Source organism: Chiloscyllium plagiosum, chromosome 30 (genome assembly GCF_004010195.1).
Source record: "Chiloscyllium plagiosum isolate BGI_BamShark_2017 chromosome 30, ASM401019v2, whole genome shotgun sequence".
Taxonomy (NCBI): Eukaryota; Metazoa; Chordata; class Chondrichthyes; order Orectolobiformes; family Hemiscylliidae; genus Chiloscyllium; species Chiloscyllium plagiosum.
In genome coordinates, this window is record NC_057739.1 from 38,311,286 (window position 1) to 38,332,974 (window position 21,689).

At 40.2% G+C, this 21,689-nt stretch overlaps 1 protein-coding gene across 1 annotated transcript in view; it reads right to left on the reverse strand.

Annotated features, from left to right (window-relative positions):
• Window positions 1-11,713, reverse strand: part of LOC122564929 (kelch-like protein 20) — a 43,883-nt gene extending 32,170 nt beyond the window's left edge. The window contains exons 1-4 of the mRNA XM_043720424.1: window positions 11,490-11,713; window positions 5,762-6,333; window positions 1,857-2,015; window positions 82-176 (exon numbers count right to left, since the gene is read on the reverse strand). Of these exons, the coding sequence (XP_043576359.1) occupies window positions 82-176; window positions 1,857-2,015; window positions 5,762-6,325 (818 nt within the window). The 5' untranslated portion in view covers window positions 6,326-6,333; window positions 11,490-11,713. The remainder of the gene's footprint in view (window positions 1-81; window positions 177-1,856; window positions 2,016-5,761; window positions 6,334-11,489) is intronic.
• Window positions 11,714-21,689: the final 9,976 nt, after the last annotated feature.

Below are 21,689 nucleotides of genomic sequence, written 5' to 3' on the forward strand. Positions count from 1 at the left end.
TCTGTTTGTTTTAAAGATCCTCTCATGTACAATATGACCTACAGCGTATATGATAAACATAGATATTCATAGATACACCACCTGCACATTTCATCACTTTTGATCAAGGTGTCAGTCCCAACCGTGCCAACCAGAAATTTAGGGCTCAACAATGGCAAGCGAACGTGTTGCAAGACCTAGGGAAAATAATCAAAAAGTATGAAAAGAAAAGCATTGATCAGCTACAATTTTATTCAATCGCAGGGCAGGCTTGACAGGCTGGATGACCTACTCCTGCTCCTAATACTTGTTATTAAATGCTTTGCATATTCATTGGAGGTATAGACTAGAAGGCCAAAGGCTTCAAAATCTGTTTGGACTATTTTACTCGTAGCACAAGACTTTTGCTATCTTCAAATTGAAAGACTATCAGCAGTGAGGAGTGGAAAATTGTTTCAATTCCCATTCACTTCCTCAAATTAGTCCCGGTTATGTTGGGCAGTGTAAAAAGGCAACTCAAGAACATGCCTCATCGCCAACCTCAGAATATCATTAACATAACCTGTGAATTCCCACATCAATCTCATTCTGCAGAATGCTCTGTAGTGTGGACTTTCCCCATTACAAAATCAAACACTTAATTTCAATACTGCAGGCAAAGGGCTAGTTGCAAAGATCCATCTGAAATTGTCTTGCACCATGGGTCATGAACGGTACTGCCATGGAAGCAATTCAGATCACTTACTGACCTGCACTAATTACAGCCAGAGGATCTGAATTGTCAACACTCTGTCCGATCTCTTGTGGAACAGGCTGGAGGGGCTGAATGGGCTACTCCCACGTCCTATGTAATAACACATCAACTTAACTGAACTTTCAAGTTTCTGCATTCAGTACCATTTTTGACTGATTATATCCTATTCCTCCTAATCTTTCTGACATACTAATTTTTAAAATGTTCTGTACACTTGCAATTAAACATCTTGGGGATGAGAGTCTTCCCAATCATGTTCACTTTATGGTGACAAGTATAAATTGAGCTCAAGTGAGTATCAGTTTAAAATTTGAGTGAAACAGTGGTGAAGGAAGGTTTATTGAAATGAATAGTAGTAGGGTTAGGAAAAGGAGGAGGAAAGAGCATGGCACTAGTGAATTGCTCATTTGGAGAGCCCACATAAATGTCCTCCTTCTACAGCATAACAATTCTATACTTGTGGTATTAGACTGGTTTTCAAAAACTCAAAATTATCCATTGCCAGCTATATTTTCAATATTACAGTCAATTAATGCAAGACAGTAGATGATAATTTCCACTATTTATGGTCCATTTCCCAAGACATAAAATATCTTCCAAACATGTGACTGATGAATTTATCCAGTTTGACAATGCTATAACCTTTTTACTGGCATGCCAAAGTTCCAAATGCTAATTCCTTAAAAGCTATTAATATTTTTCAAATCAGAGGTTTCTTTATAGTTCTAACCAATTTCTCTTTCCTTTTTTTCCTGGTTTTTGTTTGAAAAATGTTAACCAGGGTGAGTAGCATTAATGTTTCCTTGTTGGATATCCAGTATCAATAGTACATACTTTTAACTCTCATTTAGCACAGAATAGAACATCCTTTATTGTATGGTATGACATCTACTTTCCACACCATCTATAATGGGTTCAGAGCAAGATCATTCCTTAGCGCCAAATTTGATGGTGCTTAAACTCAGACATAGGAACACAGAGTGGAAGTGAGACTGGTTAAATGTGCTTCCAATAATGTAAGCATTTATCCCATTAATCACAGATCACTTCATATCCAGATATCCAAGACAAAAGGACAGCAAGCTTTTCTCCCCATTACCTGGCTTTACCATCCTCTGGTTACCTGAGCAAGTTGTCCTCTCCTTTCCTGAATGTTGTATTTGACCCATGATACAACAGCGCTATACACCTGCTCCTCACTTCGCACATTCAATTCATCGCTGGAAATTATATCAATCATCTGGTTTGCTGGCAGCAGCATAAATTCCTCACTCTCCATTACCTGCACAGAAGGAATGAGAAATCCAAAGTTACCTGGAATCCAACTTCACTCTAAAGCTGCTATCACAACGTTGCTGTCAAGGCAGTAAAAATCGAGCAAAAATACAACAGGGGATCTTTCAGGCTTATGAAAAAGGATATTGAATAGAACAACAGCTCTTGTATATTCAGATATAGATGTTTATAACAATGTGTATTGAGGTGAGGATTCATAAAACCGCTCTGTGGATTTAGCAGTTAAGTTTTGATTTGTTAGGTTGGAATCTCCATGAAGCCGTCAGAAATTTTCAGCTGACTTCTGAACATGCACATGTATAAATTTATGTTATGTTACAATGGCAAGGACAAAACTGGCACAATGCATCATACATTACAACAGAGAGAACTGTTCATGATTTCATAACCCTTTCCTTCCTTAGGAAAAGGAGACCTTTGGGAAATGGCACGCCCTGAAATTACAGAGTAATTGTTATTGTTGAAAGTGGTTTGGCAGAAATTGGTAAATCCTTAGCTCCTTTTATTTTGGGGAGATGCCAGTCCCTGATTACCAACTGTGTGTAATAGTCCCCAAGAATGAGGACAATGCTTGCTCTTGACAAGAGTGTGATTGAAGATTTTTTTATAAAACCATGGGGAGACTGTTGCACTGCATCCTCTGCACCGTTCTAGCTGATAGGAAACTCTCCAGCTGTTTGATACCTGTCAGAAGCATACTAGTGGTATTTAGAGATTAATAATCAACGTGTTTCGTCAGGTTACAACACATCTCCTACAACCGTCAAGCCCCAAAGTGGAACTCGAACCTAGAAATCATGAACAGTTCTCTCTGTTGTAATGCTCGAGGCACTGTGCCAGTTTTGACCTTGCCATTGTAACATAACAAATTTGTATGCATGCAGTTCATGTTCAGAAGTCAGCTGAAATTTTCTGACAGCTTCATGGAGATTCCAACCCAACAAATCAAATTGAAGAACGCTATCACTCAGCCAGAAGACCTATTGGCCAGGGCAGCAATTAACTATATATACAAAAGCACATTTTTAAATTCTTAAAACTTCAGTAAAGATGCTTAGTCATGACTTGTTTGTGTCTTTACAATAATGATAGCATCTGCACAGTCAAGCACGATGGATGCACTTCAAGTGAAACACAGCTAGCTTCCCGAGGCAGTGCTCACCAAAGGGCTAAGATCAGGAGGATTAATATCATTCTGGTATTACTGAGGTTTAACCAGGCCCACACTTTTAAGTTACAAGAGCTTACTGCCATAACTTTCTGGAGTCAATTACAGGTTAATGCCTATTTTAAATCAGATGTCAATAAGAATGGATTTCTTTTTGTTCAAAGCTTTGTTTTAAAGTTTAAACAGACAGCAGTTATTGTGACAAACAATCAAGCAGTATTACATCTGATAACAGGAGTTGAGGATGTATTTAAAGTTTACATACAAATGCTTGTAACTACATATATATATATATTTGCTCGGTTTGATAAAGATTTAATCAGATGCTGTTAACTCTCCTACATGTCAATTAATATTTTAAACAATTTTTAAATTGTATAAATGCACCAAATACTACAGTGTGAGATGCAGACTGCAGACATACCAAGCACATCTCTGGTTTGTGTTGTGTTATGTCAGCCAATTTTAGGAAGACAGCAGGCAAAGGATGCCAAGGGTTCTACGGCATAAGAACTCCACGGACATTATTCCTAATCCCTGGATAAATTTATCCTTTTAAGCAACATCTGTTCATTAAAGCATTTCAAAAGGCCTTTAAATATCTAGAGATTTTCAAATTGAACAGCTATTGATGACAGAAAAGAACAAGCTTCAGTAAGATATTAGAAAACATAAGTACTTTTCTACATATCTGCTCTCCATATTGTCAGAACAATGTATTAATGTTAAAAAGTAAAGAGAGTTGGAGAAGGTTCCTTGTTTTTAATAACAATGTGTAAACTGATGGTTAACACAAGAATGACAGGCTGTTTTGCTGTGCAACTGGCCTTTCCTTCTGGAATTATTCCAACAACGTAAAATTACAATGACAAGACAAAAACCATTACATTTTCATTGGTTTTTAAACCAATCTCAAACAAGAAAGAAAACAACTAATTGCACTCTACAAATTGGAATGTGCACTTTAGAATTTAATGCTGATATTAGCTTTTAAAATAGGCTGCATTATTTCAGTCTTTTGTTCTATTATTTATCGATGAGATATGGGTACTGCTATAAACCAGCATACATTGCTTCTTTCTCGTTGCCTTGGAGAAGCTGGTAGTGAGCTGCTTTCTTGAACCACTGTAGTCCTTAGGGTATACGCACATCCAGTGCTATTAGGAAGAGCGTTCCAGCATTTTGACCTAGCAACAGCCGTATATTTTCAAGTCAGGGTGGTGAGTGCCTTGGAGGGGAACTTGCAGGTGGTAGGTGTTCCCATGCACCTGCTGCCCATGTCCTGCTGAGTTGGTAGAGGTTAATGGCTCTGAAACTACCAGAGGAGTTTGGTGAGTTGTTATAGTGCACCTTGTAAGCAGCATACACTGCTGCCATTGTGCACCAGTGGCAGTAAGGATGGATGTTTAAGTAATGGTGGTGGACGTGGTGTCAATCAAACAGGATGCTTTTTTCTGGATGGTGCCAAACTTGAGTGCTGTAGGAGCTACAATCATCCAGGCAAGTGGAAGAGTATTTCATTGCACTCTTGTCATGCCTAGCAGATGGCAGACAAGTACTGGGGAGATAGGAGGCAAGTTACTTGTTGTAGAATTTTTAACCTCTGGCCTGTTCTTATAGCTACAGTATTTTGTGGCTGGCCAATCAGCTTCCAGTCAATGGTACCCCCAGGATGTTGATAGTGGGTGATTCAGTAATAGTAATGCCATTGATCATCAAAAAGCACACCTAGACCCTTTTTTTTTGGAGGCGGTCATTGCCTGGTCACTTGTATGGCATAAATTTTATTTGCAAAATATCGGCCCAAGCTAGAACGTTGTTCCAAGTCTTGTTGCATTTGGACATGACTGCTTCAATATCTAAAGAATTGTGAATGGTGATGAACTTTGTGCAATTATTGGCAAGTGTACCCACCCCCTGACATTATGATGGAAGGAATGTCTTTGGTGAAACAGTTGAATATGGTTGGGTATAGAATATTGCAGGAATTCTTCAGTAGTAATGTCCTGGAGCTGGGATGTCTGACCTCTAAGCACCACAACCATCTTCCTTTGTACTAGGTGCCACTCCAACATGCCAAGAGTTTTCTCTTCCAATGTCTATTGACTAATTTGGCCAGGGCTTGTGATGCCATATTCTGTTAGATGCTGACGTGATGTCATGGGCAGCAACTCTCACCTCACTTCTAGAGGTCAGCTCTTTTGTCCATTTTTGAACCAAGGGTGTAATGTGGTCAGACGTTGAGTGGCACTGACAGGACCCAAGCTGAACTGTATTAGATGATGTGAATGTCACATTTATGTTTCCACAGGATGCCTCGTCATGACAAGTAACTAAAGGTTATCGAGAAAGGGCAGGGTTCATTCATAATACTATCAGCAGGAAGTGTCACAAAAAAAGCAGAAAGGACTAATGCCAAATGTTCTCATTCCAAATTCCTCTAATACTGCAGCTCAACTGTTGAGTTTTACAATCAAACTTTGGAGTTTCAGAAAGCCTGATCATTTTTTAAAAAAAACTAAAGCAACCGAGTCACAGCAGACAACCAAAGCATATTTTCTTACCTCTTGGAAGTTGTGTTGTGTAAACTTATCTGCCACCCGCAGCAACTCACGACAGGCGTGAGTGTCAGCAAAAGCCCGAATTCCCAAACAGTTGGACGGATCGAGCTGTCTCTTTAAAAACTCACAGCAGGTTTCCTGGATCTCCATCAACTGCAACAAGCAAGCAGCTGGCAGCAAGGTCTGCACATTGTTCTCCTCCACAATGATCTGCGAGGTGTATGCAAACTCAATCAGTAATTCCATGGCATGCTCATCGATGTCTCTAATCAGAACTTCCGTCTGCCGACTTTCTGCAAGTTCACTGGTGAACATTGCATGGAAATAAGGACTGCAGGCTGCAAGCACCACCCGGTGGGCATAGATTTTCTTCAGCCCAACCACAAGCACAACATCACACAGGCCCTGGTTTCTCCTTAGTTGATTAATGGCATCCAGAGTGAGTCGGGGGTGTTTGTCTGAGACGTAATGCATGCGTGCAGGCTGAGGCAGGCCTTCAGGAAGCCGGTTTGGATCACCAGCTGTACATCGGCTGGTCACATCCATTCCGGTCACCACTGGAGACATGCACAGATCTGAAAGAGGAAGAAATCAATTCAATATTCAGATAATCCATCCAATATTCATTAATCTCCATCCACTGCCTAGTGTGATAACATCTCAGGTAGACCTGCTCAAAATAACACATGATATGGCCACAATAGTCCGGCTTTGATTATAAAGTTAGGGGTTTTGCCTGAAGTTCTGTTCCAAGACAGAATGGAAACTGTAGCGTTTAAAATAGTGATTTGTCCTTCCAGGACAGTTCCTGTCCTTCATAACCAAATAACCAAAATTCCAGTTGCAGGACTTCATTTCAAGTAAAAACGAAGTGTGAATGCCAGATACATGGGTGAACACTAATCTCAGAAACAGATCAAACCAACTTTTTCACTTAAATGTTAAAAAGATTCAGGAAGCTACAACTTCTGCATCAAGCCATGCACTCATTTCATAGCACTATTTCCGCAATGAACTAATCAGCTCAACTGAACAACACCTTTGTCTATGCTATGCATATCAGCCCCCTCTCATAAACCTACTTACAGTCAGAGTCAGATGCACAGCACAGAAACAGACCCTTCGGTGCAACCCGTCCATGCCGATCAGATATCCCAACCTAATCTAGTCCCACCTGCCAGTACCCGGCCCATATCCCTCCAAACCCTTCTTATTCTCATACCATCCAGATCCCTTTTAAATGTTGCAATTGTACTAGCCTCCACCACTCCCTCTGGAGGCTTATTCCATACACACACCACGCTCTGCGTAAAAACGTTCTTACACACTCAAACATCTATCTAGTTTTACTCTTAGCTCCCACAGTCCAAAGCTAAGAGTTTGGATTAGGTGGATTAGCCATGCAAAATTCCCCAGTGTCTAGTGTCACAAAGCTGGTTCCTTTTTTCTAAAAGCTGTTCCTTGGTTCAAGGAGACTCTGCCTTGGTTTTTTTCTCAGAAGAGTAATAAACCGGCTCCGATCAGTCTGGTTTGGTACAGAGATGAAAAGGATTTTGACAGGCCTTTTGTTTATATGTAAACAGATGGGACTTCAGGCCAAAGTGGTCATGTTTTAGACGACCTGAATAATGAAAGGGGGAGTGGTCAGCTCTTTAGCTGAGCAGTTTAGTTCAATCCTAAACTGGTTGGGAGTTCAACAGTGAGCAGTGTAAAAACTCTCTCTTTCTGCCCTTCAACTTCAACCTGTAAGCATTTGTTCCATTTATACTGGTTTCTAAAGGGAGTTTGCTTATTGGGACTGCTGTGTATATTTAGAACAGCATAATTAAGTCTAGTGGGGGTAGACTGATTTCTGTAGGGGTTCTTTATTCTGTTCTTTGTGTTTCATTGTGTAATTTTTGTGAATACATTTTTGTGTGTTTTAAACTTGGTAGTCAACCTCGCTAACTTACTCCGGGTAATTTTCACTGTAGCTGAAAATGTGTTGCTGGAAAAGCGCAGCAGGTCAGGCAGCATCCAAGGAGCAGGAGAATCGCGTTTCGGGCATGAGCCCTCATGCCTGAAACATCGATTCTCCTGCTCCTTGGATGCTGCCTGACCTGCTGCACTTTTCCAGCAACACATTTTCAGCTCTGATCTCCAGCATCTGCAGCCCTCATTTTCTCCTAATTTTCACTGTACACTTACCGAAACAAATTGCAAAGTTATGGTCTGGGCTGCCTGCTTAAGAATGTTTTGAGTAGTCTGGCCTAGTCCATAACACTAGGGATGTGTAGAGTGGATTAGCCATGGGAAATGCAGGGTTACAGGGGCAGGAGGGTTGGTCTGAGTGGGATGCTCTCCTGAGGGTCGGCATGGACTCTGACGGGCCAAATGGCCTGCTTCCATATTGTAGGGATTCCATGATTCTATGTATCCATGCCTTAACTGAGATTTGTAATGGTGAATTCCAATTCTAATTATGCACTGGGAAGGAATCTTTTCCTGGGTTTCCTAGAATTTATCAGTGATTTATATTATCATTAATGACCCCGAGACTTTCCTCTCTATGACAAGGAAATATCTTCTCTAAAAGTTGACTATCACACCCTACTATCTTAAACAAGCTCCAGTCACCCCCTTGTCTTCTCTTATCCTGAGAAACAAAAATCCCCACCTCTTCTGATCAATACATCCCCTCTGTTCTAGTATCATCCTCAAGAAACTGATTTCCCACCTTCTTCAGTGCCTCTGAATCCTCTGCATAACTTGAGGACCAGAACCATGCACAGTACATACAGTGGAACCTAATGAAGATTACGTACAAGATTAGCATAACGTCTACGCTTTTCAATACCATTCCTTTAGAATAAATCCCACCATTTGATTTGCTATTTTTCTTTAAAGAATAAGGTCTACTTAGAGAACTGTTAGTACTCCCTCCATCCCGGTTTCTCCCCCTACTCCATTTAGATTCCTTATTGAAGAAGTATGATCTCCCCATTAAAACAATGACACCTCATGCTTATCTATATTTAAAATCATTTGGCAATTGCACTCCTGTAGCGATCTTCCTCATTCTTAAGTCCACATCCCCACCCTGTTAAGTGTTGTCTGTGAATTTTGAAACTGTACTTCTGATTTCCAAGTGCAAATTATTTCTGTAAATTGTGAACAGTTGTCACAGTACTAATCCTTCTGAAACATCACTTCCCACCTTTGGTATACCTGAATAGCTATTCTCAACTCCGAACTGTTTGCTTTCTATTCTGATGCCAACTTGCTTGCCGTTCTGTCATTTGTCCATATTCCATATGTTGTAGCTAGCTTGTAAAGTCAGGAATATAAATAAACATCACAAGTTATTCTACTCAAGTACATGAGATATATTTCTGTACCTGCGCACAGAATTCTATAATTTTACAAACAAATTGATCTAAATATACCTAATCCTCTAAAACGTCCAGACGTAGAACTAAATTCACTAATGAGGATCTGTGCAATAGATTAACTTAATATTTGAAAGATGGTCCCTAAAATCTTGCAAAACCTTCAAACAAATAGTTTTCATGCATCAAAAACAAAAATCAATCAATCTGTTTTGAAGCCATTAATCACCGAACGTTCACACTGTTTTTCTCTCTCCAGATGCTGCCAAGCTGGACGGAATTTCTCCAACACATTGCTTTTATTTGAACACAGGTTTGTCTGTGATAAAATGCTAAAGTGGTACGGACTCAAAATATTTTGCAAATCTTGCCTCCCACAATGACTCATTAATCCCCATAAATCTCCAGTTTGCCAACTTTTGGAATTTATTGTCACAACGCAGAGATTGCAGACAAAGTGCCTTTTCAAGAAAGAAAGGGTCATGATGCTCTTGCCCTGAAAATGGTAATATTCACTTGAGGTGTGACCAACCCTCCATGACTATTGTGTGCGCGCAAGAGGCTAGGTAGCATTGGCAGACTATTTAAACATAGTAGGCACAAGAGCTCAAATCAACTGCTCACACCCTTCCACTCAATAATCAACAAACAATATGAGCCAAGGAAGACTATTATTCCATTTCTTCCCTCCATGCTTTTAATGTCAATGAAGTAATATAGTATAGAAGAGACCATTGAGTATGCATCAACCTATTCCAGTACTTATCTGTAACCTTGAGTGTTATAACATTTCAAGTGCTTATCCAAGTAATCTTTAAAGATTGCAACAGGGCATAATTTTAGGGTGAAGGGCAAGGGATTTAGACGGAGTTGAGGAAAACTCTTTCACCCAGAGGGTGGTCGGAATCTGGAATGCGCTGCCTAGGAGGGTAGTAGAGGCAGGGAACCTCACAACTGTTTTGAAAAAAAAAGACATGGATGAGCACTTGGAACATCATAACTTTCAAGGCTATGGTTTTGCTAATTTCTACTCTGCTTCCAAGTCATTTATCACTTTCTCCTTTAAAGGGAATCTGGTAACCAATCTAATCAGACCTGATAAAGACATTAAGCAGCCAGAACACAGGAACATGCTCTCAACAGCTTTCAGTTTTGTTGAAACTTTAAAAGATTTTACAGAACAGAATGCAGAATACTGGTCACATAAACAAACACAAGGCTAAACAGGCACTGAAACAGTGACGGAACAACTTCACACCTGCTGTTTGCACTCCAAACAAAACAACCGAGAAAGTGGCATAGGAATGCTGAAAGCAGCTGGTCAAGAGGTGTAGATCACAGAAATATGCTGAAAAGCTGAAATTCCCTGTTCTTCTGCAGCAAGTTGCTTAAGGCAGTTAAATAAACAGACCACAAAAGATAGCAGGATCAATGTCCATTTTGAATTGGTTCATTCATCTCTGCCAAGTAACAATAAGTCAATCATCTGTGAATGATGGCAATTTGGGCAAAGTACAAAACAACACCTTCAGAAGAGGGTTGCCAAAAAAATAAATTAAGCATTGATAACCTGGTTTATGCTTGTCATCTGGACTGTAATACCTCAAAACATCAATGTTCATTTTCCCAACACGACATTTACCATAATCCTGATTCAATGCCCTGAACAAAATAAAATACAAGAAGCAAAAGGTTATTTTAAAAATGACTACACATTGTCAATTTTGGATAAAAGACTCCATAGGAGGTACATAATACTGCTTTGTGCTTAAAATGAAAGTACCATAAGTTCTGAACACAAGCGGCCTAAATCTACATTATGTCTTTGCTTTTCAAAGCGAGTAGGTATGTGGGCAGAGCCATGCTGGCACTGAGCAGGTTTAAGTGATGGGGATAGCAATGAGGGTTAGAGAGAGATGATGCTGCAAACATGCACTGGGTCAGACATCTTCTGCAAAGTAACAACAGCAGGTTAACATTGGTGGCTTTTGTCCTTTTGGAAAATATGGGGACAGGATGAGAAGGACAAAAACCAAGAAATAACTTATAACTCATAAACCCTCATAAGCATCAAATCCACACTTGATTTTTAAAGAAAAGTTCAGATGGTATTTATCAGGAGGCACCATCCACAAATGAATGCAAGGCGGCGCAGGAGGAGTCCATTCGGCCCATCGCGCCCCTACTAGCACTGTTGGCGAAGCTGACGAAAACCTGATTTTTCTTTCCAAGTATTTATTCGAGTCTCCTTTGCAATTCCCTTCCCCATCCTCAAGACCATTTCCAGTAGAGGCAGAGGCCGGCCTGTGAGAATACCACTCGCTTTTTTTTTAAATTAAAAAAAAAGAGACGGTGAAACTTACGCAGAAGGTGGCCTGAGGCCGGACACTACTCACTGGCTCAGCTGCAGCATCCGAGCCCGAGGCAGCGACCCGGGCACCTCCGGGTCCCCCCCCAGCTCCATCACCCAGACACTCACACACCGTGACAGAGTATCCAGGCGGACACCGATGAGCAACTTTCCCTCAATCCGCGGGATAACGCTGTCTCTCCATCAGGACTCGTCCCCGTTCCCCACCCCTCAGGGCACGCGCGCACTCCACTCAAGTCCCACCCACCGACCGCCTGCATTGGCTGTCTACGGTACCGGCCTCCTCATCCTGGCTATTGGTTGGACAGTACCGCAGCCACTCAGGTCCCGCCTCCCGTTTCTTAATGGCTTCCCTCGCTGCCCGTCTCCTCACTTTGCGTTGTGATTGGACAATACTCCTGCGGACCATCCCGCCCAGGACCAGACCGCTCACCATCATTGGTTAATATCCCCGCCAGTCTGTCAGTTCTGGGCTTCCATTGGAAGTTGGCTTCCGTTGACGCAATCAACACCGCCCCGCATTCGGATTGGATAAGAAAACCGTCAAGCACGATTTATAACACGCCCCCATTCTAATTGAGTACTATCGCTGTCCGTCTCCTCACTCCGCGTTTCCATTGGCCATTAAAGCCGCCAATCACCCAACCACTGTTCTGCCTCCCAGTTGTTTCATCATCCCTTCTCCTCCTGGACCAGTTGTTTTGTAGGACGTTGTTGATCTCCTCCAACTCTTCTCATGAGAAAAACATTTATTAAAATTCACCCAGAATATTATGTACACTTCTGTGTACTGCATTATGGCGTCACAGAGTTGTTACCACACGGAAAAATGCGCTTAAGCTTGTGGTCTCTGTGCCAGTTCATTAAACATCCAAAAATAAACAAAATGCTCAGTGGGTATGGCAGCATCTGTGGAGAGAGAAAGCAAAATTCATGATTCTGAGTGTGAATATGCTGCTACTTTTACAAGGTTATGCTGTCCTTGGTTTTCTTTCAGATAGGTCGTAAAAGCAGTGAGTCCTAAAAGTCTGGCTTGGATGGGTTCTAGGGCCAATTTTATTGGAGCTAACAGATACTGCCTCAGACATAGGGCTTTCAAGTTTTAAAAAACTTGTAAAATAAAAGGGGAGTGGCCAGTTCTCCCAGCTCAGGTTTTCTCTGGTTTGGTTTGGTTAGCAACCACTAGTGTTTTGAGGCTGCTGGTCCAAGAACCAGCCACATAGAAGAGGGTGTTCCATGCTGCCATCTCTCTCTGACATCTCTCCTGTAAGACCCTGTGTTTGATTTTTTTCCTTTTGTGCCAAGGATTACTTATGGGGATTGTTGCAGGAATTTAGAACAGCGTAATTAAGCTGGGATGATCTGTTGGACTTTAAGATAGGTTACGTTATTCGGTATTCCGTTCTCTGTTGCTTGTGTTTCATTTGGTAATCTTGTAAATAAATTCTGTTTTGTTTGAAACTAAATAGTTTGACCAGCTGCACCTCTCCTGAAATATCCACTTTACACCTGCTTAAAACAACTAGCAAAATTAGGGTCTGGGCTACTTTCTTGAAATGTTTTGAGGGGGTGTTGAGTTTTTCCAGCAATTTTTGTTTTTGTGCCCCTAATAGAGTTATAGAGATCTTTGTTTTATTTTCATGAAACATCTATTTGTTCTAATCCCATTTTGCAACACTTTGCCCTAGATATGCAGGAACGATGTGAACATGTTGGCGAGAGTGCAGAGTTGATTTGAAAGAGTGGTCCCATGAATGAGAAATGTCAGTTATATGGAGAGATTGAAGAAGTTGAAATTGTTGCCCTTGGAAAGAAAAAAAGGCTAAGAGTGATCTGACCAGGGTTTTCAAAATCATGTGTGCTTGGATAGAGTAGATGGGGAGAAACTGTTCTCAATTGTAAAAGGATGAAGAACTTCCGGTCTCCCTATTGTTGGAAGGATGTTGTGAAACTTGAAAGCGTTCAGAAAAGATTTATAAGCATGTTGCTAGGGCTTGAGGGTTTGAGCATAAGGAGAGGCTGAATAGGCTGGGGTTATTGCAAAACCAATGTAGTGTACAAAATCCCATGCAAGGACTGCACAAAACACTACATAGGACAAACAGGAAGACAGCTAACGATCCGCATCCATGAACACCAACTAGCCACGAAACGACACGACCAGCTATTCTTAGTAGCCACACACGCAGATGAGAAGCAACATGAATTCGACTGGGACAACACTACTATTATAGGACAAGCCAAACAGAGAACAGCCAGGGAATTCCTAGAGGCATGGCACTCATCCACAGATTCAATCAATAAGCACATCGATCTGGACCCAATATACCGACCACTGCATGGGACAGCTGTAACTGACAACCGGAAACGGCAGATTCAAACCACTACAAATGCCGGAGGAAAGATCACAGAAGCGCTTCACAGGAGGCTCCTAAGCACTGAGGATGTAACCTAGACAGGGTACGAAACGTCTGCAACACAAATTTCCAGCTCGGCGAACAGAACCACAACAACAAGTGTGCTGCAAAAAGAAACATTTTCACATAGTGAGTGGTTAGGATATGGAAAGCACTGCCTGAATGTGTGGAGGAGGAGGCTCATTCTATTAAGACATTCAAGAAGACATTAAATGATTAATTAAATCCAAATAAAGAGTATAAGGACAAAGCAGGAAATTGACAGTAGGTAATGATGATTATATGAAGAGCCAGAGCAGACGCAGATGGTAAATCTTTTGATGCATAAACTTCTGTGATTCTGCAAAGTTTAGTTTGGGATGTGTTAGATGGTCTTAAAAGTAAAGTTGGCCAATTGTGTACAACATAGACATTTTTAAGTCTCTATTGTGGATTGTAATGTAACTTCTAACACTTTCGACATACTTCTGACAGTTATCTCACCTGCCGCATTTAGTCTTATGCCTGTTGGCTGTAATCTCTGCTCCTTCAGCCATGGTAACTGGTCTAAAAGAACAATAACACATTGACCTATTTCCAGTACAAAATCAACTTGGTGTCCATGGATGGAGACAAGCTCTGTCCCTTCTGGATTGGCTAGTATCCATAGAAATGCTTCTTCAATAGAAGTATCCCATCAAATAGTAGGATCTTTTCCAGTAGTGGTGAATGCACTACTGAGTAGATCTCTTTATATGTGAGATATTACTGTTCTGAAACTGTGCCTTATCCCTGCATCTTCTGAAACTGACCTGTTTGCAAATTAGCATTCCTAACTGATAGCTGAACATTGTCTGCATCTGTAAGTCCTGCACCTTGTGGTCCTGCAGTGCTGACATTTCTTTTTGCATAAAGTGTTTGGCTTGTTTCCTAAGAAGGCTTTTCATATGCCTTCTTATATTGTCCTTATCTAATAAGGTGAACAGACTCTGCTGCTGTCTTAAGATATTGTTGATCTTCTCCTTCCTTGATCTATGAGTCTTACTAGTTTCTCATTCCAGCAAAATTTGAATACATTTAGGAAATTTAAATCTTCCTTTGGGCAGTAAGAAATCTGACAAAGTTTCATTAAGAATTTAAACATCAACTCTATCTCTCATTAAATCAACACTTGATATTCATTTAGAAACTAAACTCTGTAAAATCTTTCTCATTCAAGAGTTTCATTTGCTCTTAAATTTAAATAATTTTTTCAATAAACTTTTTTTCAAGAGGGTCTTCACTTCTTTGATGTTTTGCCTGTTAATAATATTATTTTGCAATCATATCCATTGGATATAATAGTGTACAGTCTTAATTTAGTTTTGAAATAATATTGTATCTTAAGGATTGATGCCTCATTGAAGTCCAATCTTTTGTTCACTATGATACCTGCCTGCCCATACATTTACTAGAAAGTATTATCTATTTCTTAATTTCAACATACTAATGAATCTTCTAACTAGAAAGGAATTTTAAATCTGTCTCATATCAATGCTGCTTTAAATGTAATGTTCTTCGCTTTTATATTCACCAACGTTGTTTTAAATTGAATGACTGCAGAGCTAGCTAGAATCTGTACTTCAACAATGTTGCAGTATTTCCTTTATTTGCTAAGCCTTCTAACCCTGTTTCTGTAAAACTGTTTTGAATTATTCAATAAAGCTTTCAATTATATTGTTGGTTGCTTTGAAATAATTTACTAATTTCAAGCTTTTTAAAAATCCATCTCTTTGTAATATCGTAACTCTATACTGCTTAGTGGGTTTTCCCACATTTTCAACCATCATTATGATACTTACTTGCTTTTTCTCAGCTATTCCCACTTTCTGGAGCCAAGAGTTTTCCAATTCTTCTTCAGCAAAATGGATGTTTTCCTGCCTTTTACAATCTAAAACAGCAAGTACTTTGTTCTACACACGTTGTTAAGTAAAATTACTTTGGTGTTGTATTTATTAATATTCTTGTTAAAATCATCATTTAATTCTGGGTCCCAGTCCTTCTAAATCTTTAATTCTCTTGGCTTCACTTCTTCTGCTAACTTGTTTCACTGGATTTCAGTAAATTTGCTCCTTTCCAGCTAAAATAAATTCTGAGACCTTCACAACCTGTGGTGCTGGTAGAAATTACTTTCTGGTCTTTACAGTGTCCCTTGCAGCTGTGCCTCATGAAACCTATTCTTGAAAAATCTCTGTTACGGTACCTTGCCTTATGTCTCTGACCTTTACACCATTTACATTCAGCTGTCCCCTTTCCCTTAGGAATATCTAACTTGAACCCCAGAGTCTTATTCCTTCCTTGTTCCTTACAGAGTCTCTTTTGCAAAATCTCTGTCCTTTCATAAGAATGGCTGACCTTTTCTCTCTTTTCCTTGCCCACTGACTTCTCCCTGAGCTTCTTACCAGCATCTTGCTGACGTTTTTGGCTTTTGAGGGTTCAGCTAGCCTTGTTACTGCTTCCAGGACTGTTGCAGTGTCTTCCTGCAGGTAATTGTTAATTTCTGATTTTTATGAAAAAAATACTTGTTTCTGTTTCTTCTGGAATTTTCTCCCCTTGATGTGGATTGCAGTAAAGAGTTCAAAACCACAACACAAGTGCCATGGTTGAGGTAGTTCACTGCCACTAATCCTCCTTCATCTTTATATTGGTATAATCTGTGTCAGGACCCTGTCTAATTTTGAACAGTTGAGGACAGACCAGTGGCGAGTCTAAACAGAAGAGACACTTAATTTAGTTAACAGGATGGTTTATCGCATGTTAGCAATAACTATACAATTATAATAACTACATTTATAATCTGGCATAATCACTAAGGACTTTCAGGAACAGTACAGAATGCACCAGTTCCTTGCAAAGGCTAGAAAAGACCTTAACCTCTTCCACCAAAACACTGTAACTTCTTCAGATTTATAGGAACTAATGTGGCTTCAACATTTACTCTTTTAGAACCATCACCTTATTTCTTGCCACAAGCTCATTCTAGGACTGTACCTATTGCATTTATGGTCACAAACAGCAATTGATAGCAGGGCTATCAACAGATATTTAAACAGAAAAACAATGTTACAACTTATTTGTGATAGCTCAGATCTGAATGGACACTTAAGCCCTTCAACTCCACCTTAGTCACTTAATATCCAAATGATTTGAAAAAATTACCTTTCCATTTTTATATAGAGTCATTGAGATGTACAGCACAGAAACAGACCCTTCAGTCCAACTCATCCATGCCGACCAGATATCCCAACCCAATCTAGGCCCACCTGCCAGCACCCGGCCCACATCCCTCCAAACCCTTCCTATTCATATATCTATTCAGATGCCTTTTAAATGTTGCAATTGTGCTAGCCTCCACCACTTCCTCTGGCAGCTCACTCTGCGTGAAAACGTTGCCCTTTAGGGTCTCTTTTATATCTTTCCCCTCTCACCCCAAACCTATGCCCTCTAGTTCTGGACTCCCCCACCCCAGGGAAAAGACCTTGTCTATTTATCCTGTCCATGCCCCTCATGATTTTATAAACCTCTATAAGATCACCCCTCAGCCTCCAACGCTCCAAGGAAAACAGTCCCAGCCTGTTCAGCATCTCCCTATAGCTCAATCCTCCAACCCTGGTCCTATCCTTGTAATTCTTTTCTGAACCCTTTCAAGTTTCACAACATCTTTCCAATAGGAAGGAGACCAGAATTGCATGCAATATATTCCAACAGTGGCCTATCCTGATGAAGGGCTTTTGCCTGAAACGTCGATTTTACTGTTCCTCGGATGCTGCCTGAACTGCTGTGCTCTTCCAGCATCACTAATCCAGAATCTGGTTTCCAGCATCTGCAGTCATTGTTTTTACCAATGTCCTGTACAGCTGCAACATGACCTCCCAACTCCTGTATTCAATAGTCTGACCAATAAAGGAAAGCATACCAAACGCCTTCTTCACTATCCTATCTACTGGCGACTCCACTTTCAAGGACCTATGAACTTGCACTCCAAGGTCTCTTTGTTCAGCAACACTCCCTAGGACCTTATCATTAAGTGTATAAGTCCTGCTAAGATTTGCTTTCCCAAAATGCAGGACCTCGCATTTGTCTAAATTAAACTCCATGTGCCACTTCTCAGCCCATTGGCCCATCTGATCAAGATCTTCTTGTAATCTGAGATAACCTTCTTCGCTGTCCACTACACCTCCAATTTAAATATTATTTATAAACTGGATTTATTATTGTTTTCATGCATTTTCAAAAGTTTTCTAATTAACCTGACCACCAATGCTATCACACACATCCCTCTGGAACAAGTGAGATTTGAATCCAGGCCTTCTGGTCCAGATCAGGGCCAAAACAATTCCTCTGAAAGTACGACCTTCTGTCACTGATGGACAGAAATGAACAGCTGGCCTGTCACATTTGGGGTCCACTGATCCTCTTGTTCCCGATTAGACAACAGCTTCCCACAGGCAAACCAAGCCTTTGCAAGTTGAAATCTGTTTCTTTGTTTTCTCACAATGAAAGTGTATTCATAACCATGTTCAGACAATGAAGCACTTATTAGAGAATACATGAGATGCTCAAAACATTCTTTCAAGGGATAAGAAGGCCAAAGTAATGCGTCTTCAAACTGAACCATGTAGGTTCAACTGTCTATTCATATTTATTCATTAATGAACAGTATACAAAAGAAAAATAACATCATTAAATAATGAATTAATGATTTTTCAATAGATCTGCAAGGTTTTCTCTTACACAGACCTTCAGTAAGAGATGTTGCACATGGAGATGTGAGTTTTGGTTCTTTCATACAGTTTAATGCCTTTACCATATCCATAGATGTAAGATCAGAAGTAGGCCATTCAGCCCTTTATGTCTGCTCCATAAAAGACATTTGGGTAGATACGTGAATAGGAAAGGTTTGAAGGGTTATGGACCAAGAGCAATCAGGTGGGACTAGTTTAGTTTGGCATGGACCGGTTGGAATGAAGGATTGGTTTCCATGCTGTATGACTCTAAAAATCAGTCAAGAAGATCATGGCTGCTTTGACAGTCCTTAATTCTGTTTTCTTGCATTTTCCCCAAAACTCATGATTCCTGTACTGATTAAAAATCTATCCTTGTCAGCCTTCCATATACTTGGCAAACTAGCCTTCCATCCCTCTGCGATAAAAAAATTCCTCAGATTCACTTCCTTCTAAGTGAGGAAATTCCTCCTCCAGTGTCCTAAATGTGCGAACCTAATTCTGAGATTATGCCCTTTGGTCCTGCATTCTCCCATAAGGGGAATCAACATCTCAGAATCTATCCTGTCAAGTTCCCCGAAGAAGTTATGGATGTTTCATTCTTCTGTATACCAAAGAGTACAGGCCCAATCTACTCAACCTCTCCTAATAAGACACACGGTCCATATTTGGATCAACCAAGTCAACCTGCTCTACTCTGCCTCTAATGTTAGTATACATTTCCTTAGATAAAGGGACCAAAACTGATCACAGTATTTCAGCTGCATTCTCACTAGTGCCATGGACAGTTTTAACCAAACCTCCCTACTTTTATACTCTACTTCCTATAAAATAAAGGTCAATATTCCATCTGCCTTCCCCATGACCTGCTGAACTTGGATATTAGCTTCTTGAGTCATTGACGAGGACTCTAAAACCCCTCTGCTTTGTAGCTTTCTGCAGTCTTTCTCTATTTAAATAATATTTAGCACCTCTATTCTTCCTGCCAAAGTGCACATTTCCCCACATTTTATTCCATCTGCCAAGTCTTTGCCCACCTGTTTGACATCTCTATATCCCTCTGCAGACTCTTGTGTCATCCTCACCACTTGCTGTCTCCTATTTTGTAGACTTGGCTATAATACATGCACTTTCCTCAACTAAGTCATTAACATATATTGTAAATAACTGGCCCCAGCACTGATCCCTGCAGCACGCCATTTGTTACAGGCTGCTGACCTGAAAATGCCCCCTTTCCCCAACTTCCATTCTCTCAATCTTCTATCCATGCTAACATACTGTCTCGAATACCATGGGCTTGTCTCTTATCAAGTAGCCTAATATTTCACTGTGGGTAGCACAGTGATCCAGTGGTTAGCATTGCTGCCTCACAGCGCCAGGGACATCGGTTTGATTCCACCCAATGGATTGGCTGTGCTAAATTGCCTGTAGTATCCAGGATGTGCAAGCTAGGAGGATTTCCTTGGGAAATGCAGGATTACAGGGATGAGGTGGGTCTGGGTGGGATGCTCTTCGAAGGGTTGGTGTGGACTCAGTGGGACAAATGGTCTGCTTCCACAATATAGGGATTCTAAGATTATCAAACACCTTCTGAAAATTCAAATAAATTGTACCCACTGCTTCCCCTTTATCAATCCTGCTTGTTACCTCCTCACAGAATTCTAATAAAGTTATCAGGCATGATTTCCCCTTCATGAAGCCATACTGACTCTGCTTAATCATATTATACATTTCTAAATACACTCTTATTACATCCTTTATAATAGACTGTCACATTTTACCAATAACAGGTGTTAAGCAAACTAGTCTATAGTTAACTTGTTTTTGTCTCCTTCCCTTTTTAAATAATGCTGTTACATTTGCCAGTTTTTACATCAGGATTAAATACCACACTGTACATGAACAGTTGTGAAGAAGGGTCACCTGACCCAAAACATGAACTTTGCTTTCTCTCCTCAGATGCTGCCAGACCTGCTGAGTTTCTCCAGCAATTTCTGTTCTAGTTTTGGCACTGTATATTAAAGAATGGTGTTTTATGTAGTGAAGATACTTTAGGGATGGTGTAATCTATCACTGGCAACAAAAAACACAATACATAGGGATGACATCCTAATGAACAATTAATCATATAAAATCAGGGCTGGTGGCACTGTTCAGATCCCAACACTACCCAACTCGATTTGCCATAAAAAAAAGTTAACCTATTTCAATCAATAAGTCTTGTCTTAGGGCTTGTTAACAGAATATTCATGATCTTGTCACATCATGATAGAAAAACCCAACCAGGGCAGCATTTTCCAATTGAAAATAAGCCGTTTCAAATAAAGACAGTAATTTATCCTATTGATCTCAGGTACCTGAAATGAAACTATTAGGCTTAACAACTATTGAAATTATGATTTATATTAAGTAGTCATTGATAAATATCATCATTGTAGACTCCATTCATTATACATTCTGTAATGCAGTAAACGTGATCGTTGTATTGAATTCTGGTTGTTGTACACAATATTCATTCCGCTGAGGCGATCCTGAATCATTATTGATTTCTATCTAATTAACTTGGCTCTGTAGTCCTGATATTCGATATTCAAGATTATCCATTGCCTTTTCAGTACTAAATAATTCACCTGGTGCAAGTTTACTTTCAACAACACAACCTGCATGGAGAAGGAGTAAACATCTAGTGAAGAAATGTACATTGTAGTTTGTTTCATGTTGTGCAAATTCAGGTAAGCGACCAAACGAGAATGGAAAAGTTTGCAATCGGACAAAGTCTACCCTGAGTGATATTTGTGTCTGTGTTTCACCTGATTCTTGTTCCCTTTCCCAGGTATTTGATCTGTAAGCAAGCTATAGGATTTCATTCCATGACTCTAACAGGGGAATTGGGCTAACCAAACAATATCTTCCTTCATTTTGAAATTGCACAGTAAAGTTTGGCGCAAGATACCAGACCAACAGATGGAGAGCGGCAAGACCGGATAATCTGTCCATCATTGAGGCTTTATTCATCTGGAAGGTGATGTGATT